General features: G+C 42.1%; 1 protein-coding gene across 1 annotated transcript; it reads right to left on the reverse strand.

Moving 5' to 3' along the window:
• Positions 1–7,816: 7,816 nt before the first annotated feature.
• KCTD7 (potassium channel tetramerization domain containing 7) lies at positions 7,817–11,442 on the reverse strand. The gene is made up of 4 exons (XM_062506824.1): positions 11,260–11,442; positions 10,469–10,638; positions 8,678–8,856; positions 7,817–8,193 (listed from the first exon to the last, which is right to left on the reverse strand). Exons 1-4 carry the CDS (start codon positions 11,401–11,403, stop codon positions 7,817–7,819), a joined length of 870 nt encoding a protein of 289 aa, XP_062362808.1. The 5' UTR covers positions 11,404–11,442.
• Between the last annotated feature and the right edge of the window lie 380 nt (positions 11,443–11,822).

Here is an 11,822-nt window from a genome sequence, read left to right on the forward strand (position 1 = left end):
GGTTCAAAGGACAGGTGGGCAGCATGGAAATGACCTCAGAACAAGGGAAGAGTTCTGAATACAGGTTCAAAGGACAGGTGGGCAGCATGGAAATGACCTCAGAACAAGGGAAGAGTTCTGAATACAGGTTCAAAGGTGGTTTTTGAGCATTGCAGGAGCAGCACAGGGACCGTCCCTGTGCTGTGGCACAGGAGGGGCGGGCAGGGAGGCAGGGATGGAATCGGGGTCATTGGAATGATCTGATCCCAGAGCAGACAGCACACACTGCACTGCACGAGTGCCCTCTGCTCAGGAATGCCACTGAAACAGCCTGGGACAGAGATTCACGTCTTAATTTTCATTTGTACTCAGGCAAAGCACAATCAAATCCCAGGGAAGATGAGGAAAAGCACTGCAGTGGCTGCAGACCAGATGAGCCAGAATGCCAACAACAGTTGTCAGTATCGTAATCTTTTATTGCACAACACAGCCTTTATATCCACATTGTCTTCTATGTGTTTTAAATAAAAAACATACAGACTATATATTACCTGAACTGAAAAATCAAAAGTATTAAGAAATAATACACTGCAGTACTCACAGTATTGAGCATCACACGTCAACATAATTATTAACAAAACACATTTGGAGATAATTCCAAACCCTGATCATTAGCATCCAGGCTGGATTTTCAAAGGCATTACGGGTTACAATGCATAGACACATACAATTTATAATTCAGCAAAACAAAAACCATGTATAAAAGTCACAGTGAAAGTGGAGGTAAACATATACTAAGCTTGTGTAAGCAAAATGACTATGAACTGCTGTTCTGGAAAGTGATTTCCAGTTAGAGAATTATATACAGGAGACAGAAACAGAACAGAATTCTCCTCTGAAATCAGCTTATTTGCAGAAAGATAATGAAAGACTGGAGGTTTGGTTTTGGTTTTTTTTTTTTTTTTTTGTTTTTCTTTAATAGCCCCAAAACTTAGAACTATCCTGGGTCCTCTGTGCTGTGTGTGAAAAACCTAAAAACATCTTCAGGGTTCAGTAATGCCAACCACAACTTAAAGCCAGTTGGGGTCTGTAAATTGTCCAGGGTAAAGCAGTCACTAAAAGCAGTGAAAGAAATCTATCCCAGAGTTTAGAACGAGTTAAGAGATCATTTTCCTGCAGTGTCTGCTCTGAAATCTTCCCTTACCTGCCAGGCAGTTGTGTCCCAAGTGCTCCCTCTGCTTTGCCATGCAGAAAAGGGAGCTCCAGCTGTGACATCAAGGTGCTCTGAAGCAGATTCAAGCAGGGTGACCCTGCAGCCACTCACTTGTCACTGCCACAATCCCCAGCCACTGGGTTTTGTCACCCTTTCACCTCCCAGAGCCACACCTCGATGGATTTGCACACGAATGGGGAGCAGTGGGGGGCTCACACACACGGGGAGGGAGTTCCTGTGCCTCACACAGCACAAGAGTTGAACCAAACACAAAGAACAGCTCTGCAATGGGAACTGCCAGCTCTGACAGGAATTTGTCCATCATCCCCCTCATCATGCCCCCTGTCATCTCTGAACAATGAGCAGTGAGGATAAACCTGGGAATGAGGGCTTCCAAATGCCAAATGAAGCTACAGAATCGTTAATTATATCAGTAATTAACTTTTTTAGGGAAAAAAACCCAAAACAAATAAGGGATCATACAGCTCACACCTCAGCTCCCAAAATACAGTTCTTAGGCTGAATACATATCCTTATGTAAGCCCTTAAAAGAAGTAAGAATTTATATTTCTTAACAGTCATTAGAAAAAAAAATTAAGCAGGAGAGTGCAATTAAAGTGATTGTGTTCTCTGTTAGTTTAATCCATTTATTCAGGTATTTTTGAGAGTAATGAGTTTTTATAATTAAGATTCTTTAGCAACTAACAGCACACTTCGATATTCAAATATTAGTTTAATAATGACTTTAAAACAGGCTGAGTAATCACCTGGACAAATCTGAGGGTGCAGCAGGGAAGAGAGAAATTTCCTGCAGGGGGAATTGTAGCTGTGAGTGGGAGTCATTATCTGGGAATGCTCAGCCCAGAGCCTCATCTCCTCCTCCACTCATCTGGCAAATGGGGGCTGGGGATCTTCTCAGTTTTCTTTAGAGGTACTGAGGATTATCCCTGGGGAATGAATTCACTCCCACTCCCTTATTTCCAAAAGCCACTGCTCAGGGGAGACTGGAAATCAGCTCACTGGGAAAACTCAAATACACCGAAAACTCAAATTAAGGGACTGCCCAAACTCTGTATCACAAAACATCCATTGCACCGACTCAGGGAAATTTAAAATCTCCGCATCGGGGTTTAACAAAGCTCTCAGAGCAGTTTAAATTCTCCACATCGGGGTTTAACAAAGCTCTCAGAAGTTTAAAATCTCCACATCGGGGTTTAACAAAGCTCTCAGAGCAGTTTAAAATCTCCACATCGGGGTTTAACAAAGCTCTCAGAACAGTTTAAATTCTCCACATCGGGGTTTAACAAAGCTCTCAGAGCAGTTTAAAATCTCCACATCGGGGTTTAACAAAGCTCTCAGAGCAGTTTAAAATCTCCACATCGGGGTTTAACAAAGCTCTCAGAGCAGTTTAAAATCTCCACATCGGGGTTTAACAAAGCTCTCAGAGCAGTTTAAAATCTCCACATCGGGGTTTAACAAAGCTCTCAGAAGTTTAAAATCTCCACATCGGGGTTTAACAAAGCTCTCGGACCAGTTTAAATTCTCCACATCGGGGTTTAACAAAGCTCTCAGAGCAGTTTAAAATCTCCACATCGGGGTTTAACAAAGCTCTCAGAGCAGTTTAAAATCTCCACATCGGGGTTTAACAAAGCTCTCAGAGCAGTTTAAAATCTCCACATCGGGGTTTAACAAAGCTCTCAGAGCAGTTTAAAATCTCCACGTCCTTCAGCTCGCTGGAATTTTAACAATCCTCAAAGGCCAGGTTTAGGTGCTTTTGCACATCAGCTCATTCCCCAAGACAAGTGTTTGGGTTTTGCCTTCAAGGACCTGTGACCAGACCCTGTGCCCACTTGGTCCCCAAGAATGGAGCCTGGAGTGGATGAAGGAGCCCTACTTCTCCTCAGGGCTCACTGTGGAGAGCCAAGGGAGATTCCCGGTTTTTAACAGACTTTGGGATGGGTGATTTTCCAAATGAGGGCAGGAGATTCCTGAGGCATGAGCTGTCTTATCACAAAACCGATGTTCAACTCAACCCTTATCACTCTTGCCACTTCAGGGAAGAATATTACACAACTACCAACAAAATTTCAAAAATATTCACATTAACAAATCCAGGTATTTGCATATGAGGTGTATCCCAAGCAAAATTCCTAAAACTTAAAAGACCCCAAAATCCTCAAAAGGGGATGATGCAGAGATTCCTGCTGCAATAATTCACTGCTTTTGTTTAAGGTAACTAAACCTGAAGTGCTTAAAAACAAACAAACAAAAAAACCCCTTCACACCCTCATCGATGCAGAAACTGATCCCTCATTACAGGTTAAAATAAAAATTTAAATTAAAAATCCAGCACACACACCACAAGGAGCACAGAGGTTCTGTTCATGGCACAAAGGTTTCCTAGATCAAAGCTGGCAGCACCTTCTCTTTCCTCTGAGGAGGACGGAAGTTCAGCAAGGAATAATTCAGATTCCTGTGCAGAATACTGGCTGTTCAAATTAAAACTCTCCACCCAGTCTAGAAGTTATTTGTAAATATTTTTTAAACTCTTGAGCTCAGCACCAATTAAGTGGCTGCTGTACCTACAACATCTTCTCATGTCATTTTTGAGTGCTTCATAAGGGTTATTTTCCTTTCTTTTTATTTTCCTATTTTTCTTTTCCTATTTTTCCCCTTTCTTTTTCACAAGCATGAAACAGATGCAGAAACATTTAATGAGCTGTGGAATTGGCCAACTCATTTAATATGAGACCTCCCTTTGCTCCCTGTTAAGAACCACTCTAGAATGGATATAAAAGGAATGTTAAAGAAAATTGGTCTTATCATGTTTTTGTTCACAGCAATATAAAAAACAGTTAACAATTCGAATTTTAAATAAATATCCCTCAATTGTCACACCATTCCTCCAATATTCAAATGGACAGGAGACCATTTACTGCTCACAAACACAGGGATTTGGGGGTGTGAGGGTGGAAAAGTGGCTCTGTAGATGATAAAGTGGCAAAAAAAAGCTAAGGGAGCACACAAAAATATGAATTAGCAAAACTCTGGCCTGTCCAGATACAAAGAAAAGTCCTAAATGAAAAAAAAAAAAGGCAGTACTCCATAGTTTAATGATACAACACTATACAAAAATCCTCAGTCCTCTCAAACATGGATTTAGCAGATCAGCCACTCCCATTTTTTGTTGCAGATGTAGAATTTCAAAAGCTGCAGGCCCAGAAAAGAGAATCAGTCACGTTACATAACCCAGTTTTTAGATTACACCCCCCTGCCATCCACCTGCACAATTCTTCTGCTTCTGCCAAAAAATGAGCACAGGTTGGGCAAGAGGAGCTAAATCCTTGTAAACAAAGACTGCTTGGGACAATTAAAATATTGTTAACCTGAACAAATCACAAATCCCAGCACTAATTAAACCCTGTGGGCCTAAATTCATGTTTTCCTTTCCAGTATTGCACTTAATCTTCAGGAGGATGAGAACTTGGATTAAGACACAGCTGATATAGACCAAGATTTTAATTTTCTCTTTTTGGTTGGGTTGCCTTCCTTCATCATTTAAACAATGAACAGGAAAAAAAATTACAAAATCCCAGTGCGTGCAAATTAAGGAGTAACAAAAATGACTGAAACAGGAATTTTGTCATCACAGCTTCTCCTGAACAGCAGGGAAATTCCTAAAGTCAAACCAGAAAACACACTGTGAAAATCAAATTGTGATCCATTTCTGCAAGGAGTTCTGGAATTCCAACCAGAGTTCTGTAAATATATTTATGGGAAGTGGTAAAAAGCCCCACTGAAAATTCCAGTAAAACTGCAATCCTCATTGTAATCTGAATATTGTAAGTATCTGTAATTCTGAACATCTGAAAATCCTGAACTTAAATATCTGTAGTGCACAAGCAGCCAAAACTTTGTAAAGCTCAGCTTTAAGATGTTATTTAATTTTATATGAAATTGTGGTTTGCAGTTGAGATCCCTTGGAAAGAAAGAAGAAATGAAGGCAGCAAAGCAGCAAATAAACCAAGCAAAACTTCCTGTCCTTGCAGGGAAACTTGAGTCTCAGTCTAACTTTTAATTTTGGCTTGCCAAACACAACCCCAAGAAGCTGTAACAGCAAGACCATTATTTAAGGAAACAATTGAAACAAATTTAGACCCAGATGTGCAGAACTCCCTCTATTCAAATTTATCTCTGCCCTTGAAACTCAGCATTTGACAATGATCCTGTGTAAGGATGGCAGAGATCAGCAGGGAGACACCCACCTCAGAGAGACAATTTAATTCCTAAATTAAATATCTCAAAGGGTGACAAGGCAAAAAAAAAAAAAGTCTCTTTTTTGTTTTTTTTTTTTGCAAGACAATTTGATCTTTAAGTTCTTTGAGTTATTCTAAAAATTGCCTCAGAAACGTGAGAATTTTGATCACTGTCATTAATGTTTCTTAAGAATTTTGGTCAGAAGTTTAATTAAGCAATATTCTTGGATTAATTTAATCCAATGGAATGCAATATGCAAATATTTACTTTTTCTCTCTCTTTAAGATTATTCTGAAGCCCCTTCAGGCAGGTTGGAGTCTTCTGTACCTCACACAAAACAAGGAGATTTTCAGACTTTTCTCCCCCTCAGTTTTGGGCTGAATTCAGCAGTTGAAATTTGGGATGTGGTTGTTCATGGCAGAAGTACAAAAAAGACCTTCTGAAGAAATTATAATTCTGCAGTGGCTGTCTCTTCCAGCATGGAAAGACATTTCCTACTGCTTTAGAGTGGAGAAGTATCTGAATACAAAGTCTGAATTTTGTTTCTCCTTCTAGGACACCAAGAAGGGTCAACAAGAAGGAAAAAAAAAAAAGATTTAATTGTCTGAAAAACATGAGGTGAAAGAAGCACTCGTTTAATATTATCTGATTTTAAATCTAAAATAAAGTTTAATATCACAGAATGTAAAAAGAGTCAGTAATAAAATAATATACATTAAATATTCCTCTTACTACTGCTAATAGGAACATATAGACAGGGTTTTATCATTTACCAAAAGCCTTTTAAATGACCTGGTTCTAAAGAGCTTTTTTTTGTAGATATTGTAAACATTTAGAATTTCTAAGGCTAAAAACAGGCACAAGTCTTCCATGAACAGTTATTATTCCTAAAAGCATTAAGGAATATATTCCAGATCTGCTATTTCTTTTGATAACAACGGAAATAATTGAAGTATAACATTATAATTCACAACATAGATCCTTAATTAAAAAATAATTACAGCTTAACCCTGACAACAATTAATTATATATAGGGAATACTCCTTTTTTCCTTCTTTTTTAATTATCTAGTACATCAAAATGACATTTCCAGACTCTTTGTGCTGGGTGTGACTCAAATTTTATAAAGCTGAAGGAGGAACTAAAACATTTCTAAGAGGATAAAACTGAAACGTCAGCTTTTGTAGCACCCCAGATTCCCAAAAAAATGCAGGAAAAAAATCTGCAATTCCATCCTGAAGCCACGTGGTTGGTGGCACCTCTTAGCAGATGTTCAGCCACTCCCCTCCATCCTTCCCATGAGGTGATTTTGTTTTGTGCCTCGTTAAGGTACCTGAGCCAACAGTCTGATTTCAGGCTGGTTTTTCAAGTTTCCAGAGGTTTTCCCAACCCCTGCCAGCAGGCTGATCCCAAGGAATGTGAGCAGCAATGCACCTGCCAAGAGCATTTGTCCTCTAGGAATCCTCTCAACCCTCTCTGTGCCAGCACAACTCACCAGCAGGTGATCTTGAAAGAACATTTGTCCTCTAGAAATCCTTTCACACTCACCACCAGATGATTTTTGAAAGAACATTTGTCCTCTAGAGTCCTCCGTGTCACCACAACTCACCACCAGGTGATCTTGAAAGAACATTTGTCCTCAAGAAGCCCTCTCACCCATCTCTGTGCCACCACAACTCACCACCAGGTGATCACAGATGATCTTGAAAAAGTATTTGTCCTCTAGGAGTCCTTTCACCTCTCTTCTCTGCCACAACTCACCACCAAATGATCTTGAAAGAACATTTGTCCTCCAGAAATCCTTTCACACTCACCACCAGATGATCCTGAAAGAACATTTGTCCTCTAGAGTCCTCCGTGCCACCACAACTCACCACCAAGTGATCTTGAAAGAACATTTGTCCTCTAGAAAGTCCTTCCACCCCTTTTCTCTGCCACAACTCACCACTAAGTGATCTTGAAAGAACATTTGTCCTCTAGGAGTCCTCTGTGCCACCACAACTCACCACCAGGTGATCTTAAAAGAACATTTTCTTCTAGAAGTCCTTTCGTACTCACCACCAGGTGACTGTGAAAGAACATTTGTCCTCTAGAAGTCCTTTCACCTCTTTTCTCTGCCACAGCTCACCACCAAGTGATCTTGAAAGAACATTTGTCCTCTAGGAGTCCTTTCATACTCACCACCAGGTGATCTTGAAAGAACATTTGTCCTCTAGAAGTCCTTTCACCCCTTTTCTCTGCCACAGCTCACCACCAGGTGATTTTGAAAGAACAGCTGTCCTCTAGAGTCCTCTCACCCTTCTCTGTGCCATCACAACTCACCACCAGACTATCCTGAAGGAACATTTGCCCTCTGGGAGCCCCAGCTCACCACCAGGTGATCTTGAACTCGTAGATGGGGCGCTTGCAGTAGTAGTGGTTGATGAGGTGTTTGTCACACACGCCGATGCACTGGTGGTCCACGGTGATGCCGCGCGCGGACAGGTCGCTGACGATGCAGTGCAGCAGGTCGTAGACATCAGCCACGGCCTCCCAGGGCCCGAAGGACACGTCCACCTCGCAGTGGTGCTCAAAGAGCTTGGTCTCGCTCTCGCTGCGCTCGAAGCGCAGAGAGTTGAAGTGAGGGCACTCGTAGGGAGTGATGGGCATCTCCTCCTTGAACACACACACCTTCAGCTTGGCAAACCTGGCCTTCCTCTGCATGGCTCGCAGCTTGGCTATCTCGACGATCCGCTCCAAGTGGTCTGAAAGAAAGACAAAGAGCTGGGGGTTCCAACGGATCGCCAAGGAAAAGAGAACAAAAGCAATCATGGCACGCGGAACGTTTCGCCGCAGTTGTTTTCAGCATGGTATTAGCAGCAAAACAGAGAATAATCAAATCAGTCTTGGTTATCTGGTGGGCTTGGTGGCCTTATTATATGCCCAAGTTATTTGGCCTCACTACAAGGCCGAGTTTATTCAGTTGCAAGTCCTGACAGAACAAATGCAGATAAACCCTCTCATTTAATAACATTACAGCCTGATCTTGCTCCCTTTTAACCACAGAAATCCACACCCTGGGATGCAGCAGGGTGTGGAGACCTCAAAGATCCAAACAGCACAAAAAACACAAAATAAACTGCCCAGCTGCAATGGGATCAGTTTGGGAGCTGAGAGCAGACTAAAAGCAGGAGGTTTAACACTGGAATCCCACTAGAAGAAACAGTCAGTGCTACTTTTTTTATTTACCTTTGTAATATGGCATTAGGCCCAGGAAAGCTTGTCTAACTTTTTCTCCTTTAAGAGGCTGGATATCCTCTAGATTGTCTAGCAAGGGTCCTATGGAATAATACTGAGCTTCCTTGTACACTGACCTCACTCGCTCTCGGGGGGGCAGGTCACCAGATCGTAGGAAGTTTAGTATGTCCCTACAAAAAACAAAAAAAACCAAAAAAAAAAACAAAAAAAAAAAAAAAAAGAAAAGAAAAAAAAGTCATTAACAAACACATTTCTGCCAAAACTGCTGCAGGTGGGAAAGGAGAGGAAATGCTGGATGGCCATTGTTTGCTCTACTGAGACAGTAACTGAAATAAATGAGCCATATTCCCAACATTTGTTTGTAAAACCATTTGCCACGTTCAGGTTTCCAAGCCACCATTTCACATTTTGCCTCAGTTGATGTCAAAACTCATTTGAAAAAAATGTCAGTGGATTTTAAACCAAATATTCAATGTGGAGGAAACAATTTATAACACAGAAGGGGCCAGAGTGTTTCATAGGAAAGAGACTGTAGTCACTGTATTTCAAATTTAGGTCTGAGACAAAATAAACTTTTGTGTTTTCCCAGAGAATCATATTCATGAACTTTTTATTCCACACAGATCCAGCTGAATGGATGGGACATCTCCACGGGAGGTTTCTCTTCACAGATCAGAGCCATTTACAGAATAATAATCAGAATTTTTGAAAAAGAGAGAGAACGTTTCCTTGTAATTCTAAAACACCATTCAGCAGCAGGATCTTTGGACAGGGAAAGAAATTACTTTATAAGTATAAACCAACAAAACCCTTATCAAATATATGAAAAAAATTACTTTATAAGTGTTAACCAAGAAAACCTTATCAAATAAAAGAAGCATTACTGCAATCTTAGAATGACAACAAATACAGCGCGTGTAACCTGGCTCTCTGTCCCAGCTCTATTTTCAGCTGAGGTTGATAACATCACAAATTAATTGATTTTCCAACAATTGCCTCATCCAAGGACACTATTTTGGAATAAACACAGTGGCTTAATGTATCTCTGTCCCAGATTATGGTACAACCCAAAAGTGTTTGAAAATAATTCAGTGCTTCTCTGTTGAAGACATTAAGGAAATGTCTATAAATTTGGGATAAATAGCAATATGTACTTTGAGCAAAGACCTGAACCCATGAACACTTATCACTGTTTTTAGCAATCTCACCCCAATTCAAACAGAGCACTAGCAACCATGGTTAGTTTAATTAAAAATAAAATAAAAGCTGAGCACTTAGGAAGGAATCTTGGAGGTGAAGGAATATAGCACTACCAACAAAAATAATTTAGAGAAAGAAATTCTTTAAAGGCTTGAGCTTTTTCTTCTAGCAGTTATATCCTGTTTAAAGATTGAAAACACTGTATTTTCAACTGTGTTGGAATCCTAGATCCATTCCTTCCATTCCTTTTTCCCTATAGATACTGAATATCAGTTAAAACCCAGTCTTGAGCAAAGGAGTTTCCTATGTAAAGCAATGCCAAACACTTCTTAAACCATTAAAACAACCTGATACGTTGAAAGGAGATACTCTAGGGGAGACAGTGCACAAACTCAAAGCATTTCTTGTTTTTAATTCTCCCACTGCACAATTAACAAAGAGTTTTTAACCACAGTTACTCCTGTGATGCTTTGGAGGCGTGTAACGCTGCACTAATATACTTTAAAAAAAAGGTTAAAATTAAATTTAAAACTAAGTTTTCAGTAAGAACTTTGAAAGCTTGCCCTGAGGATGTGTACATACCCAAAGTAGGTGCCATCCCTGTCGATGAAGTACCTGCCCTCAGCGTCCGTGGGGATGTAGTGCCTGCCACTGAACATGGCTGCCAGCATGGTGTCCTCGTACCTGCGCAGCGTGGACAGTCTGGTGGTGAAAAACATCCCCCCCACGTTCAGTGGGACAACTTCTGGGAACTGCAAAAGCAACCAGGACATCAGAAAGGAGCCTCCTGTCCTCTGCAGGTGACAAAGGGCACAGCTTCCAAAAGGCTGGGATAAACGTGTGGTTCCTGCCCCACTGCCACATCGGGGAGCTTGGAGGGGTCAAGATTTGGATGCTTTGGCTGCTGGGAGGAATCAGGGAGTGGTTTAATTGTAGTTGGGAATATGAAATAGTAGAAATCACTCAGCTGGAATAGCAGATATTTGAGATGTTAATGGCTCTTTTGGGGAAAGAACAAAACACAATCCCTTCCCCAGCCTTACACAGAGAGAAAAAAAAAAAGGGAGGAAATCGCAGGTCAACCATGGGATTGCACCCTGCCGGTTCCTTTACACAACCAGACTATGCTATACACTGAAAAAAAAAAATCTGTATTTCTTTACATCAGACCTGAAATCTTACTATCACACCCCACGATGCCTTAAGTACCAGAATAAACACTTAATTGTGCGTCCCAAGCCCAGACCCGGATGGAAATTGTAAATAAAACTCCCGAGCTACTCAAATAAATTCAAGAGACTTCGTTTTACTCAAACATGGGTATCCACCCGGAAATCCTGAATTCCTCATCCCCATCCCAGGGGAGCTCTTACCTGCTGAGGCAGCAGAGGTAGCGCTTGTCCTGCCTGGGTGGCGGTGGGAGTGGCTGGCTCTTGGAAATCATCCTCCGCATCCGAGCTCGACATGGCATCATCCGGGGTGGCACTCACTTTGTTCTGCCCCGTGACTACCACCATCCCTCTGGCTCTGGGGAGCAGCTCTGCTGGGTAGGAGGCCGTGGCAGTGCTGAAGGGAGACCCAAATTAATTCCCCCAATCACCGGGACGCGGCCGCGTCGCCCCGAGCGCTCCCAGCGGCCGCGTTATTGCCGGGAAAAGGAGGAGCGGGGATGCCGAGCACCCCAGGGCAGCGCTGCGGGCACGAACGCCGCTGTCACAGCTGCTCCAAGGCCCTGCAGCCGCGCAGCCCTGCCTGGGGCTGGGAAGAGCCCGGCGTGCATTGGCTGCACGGTGCAGGGAGCGATTGGCCCGGCGCGGCTTTGCGGGAAAATGTCATTTGCTGGCAGAATTTGGGTGGCCGCCGTCCCAGCCTGTCCCTCGCCGGGGGCGGGATGCAGGGACACGGCCCTGCCACATCGGCGACACCCGGCTCCGGC

This window comes from Cinclus cinclus, chromosome 22 (assembly GCF_963662255.1).
Source record: "Cinclus cinclus chromosome 22, bCinCin1.1, whole genome shotgun sequence".
NCBI classification, from domain to species: domain Eukaryota; kingdom Metazoa; phylum Chordata; class Aves; order Passeriformes; family Cinclidae; genus Cinclus; species Cinclus cinclus.

Coding starts and splice junctions, on each gene's coding strand:
- KCTD7 (XM_062506824.1), bottom strand. CDS start 11,403: ATGGTGGTAGTCACGGGGCAGAACAAAGTGAGTGCCACCCCGGATGAT. Junction 10,639..11,259: donor TACCTCTGCTGCCTCAGCAG/GTAAGAGCTCCC, acceptor TTGCTTTTGCAG/TTCCCAGAAGTTGTCCCACT. Junction 8,194..8,677: donor CCTAATGCCATATTACAAAG/GTAAATAAAAAA, acceptor TCTTTCTTTCAG/ACCACTTGGAGCGGATCGTC.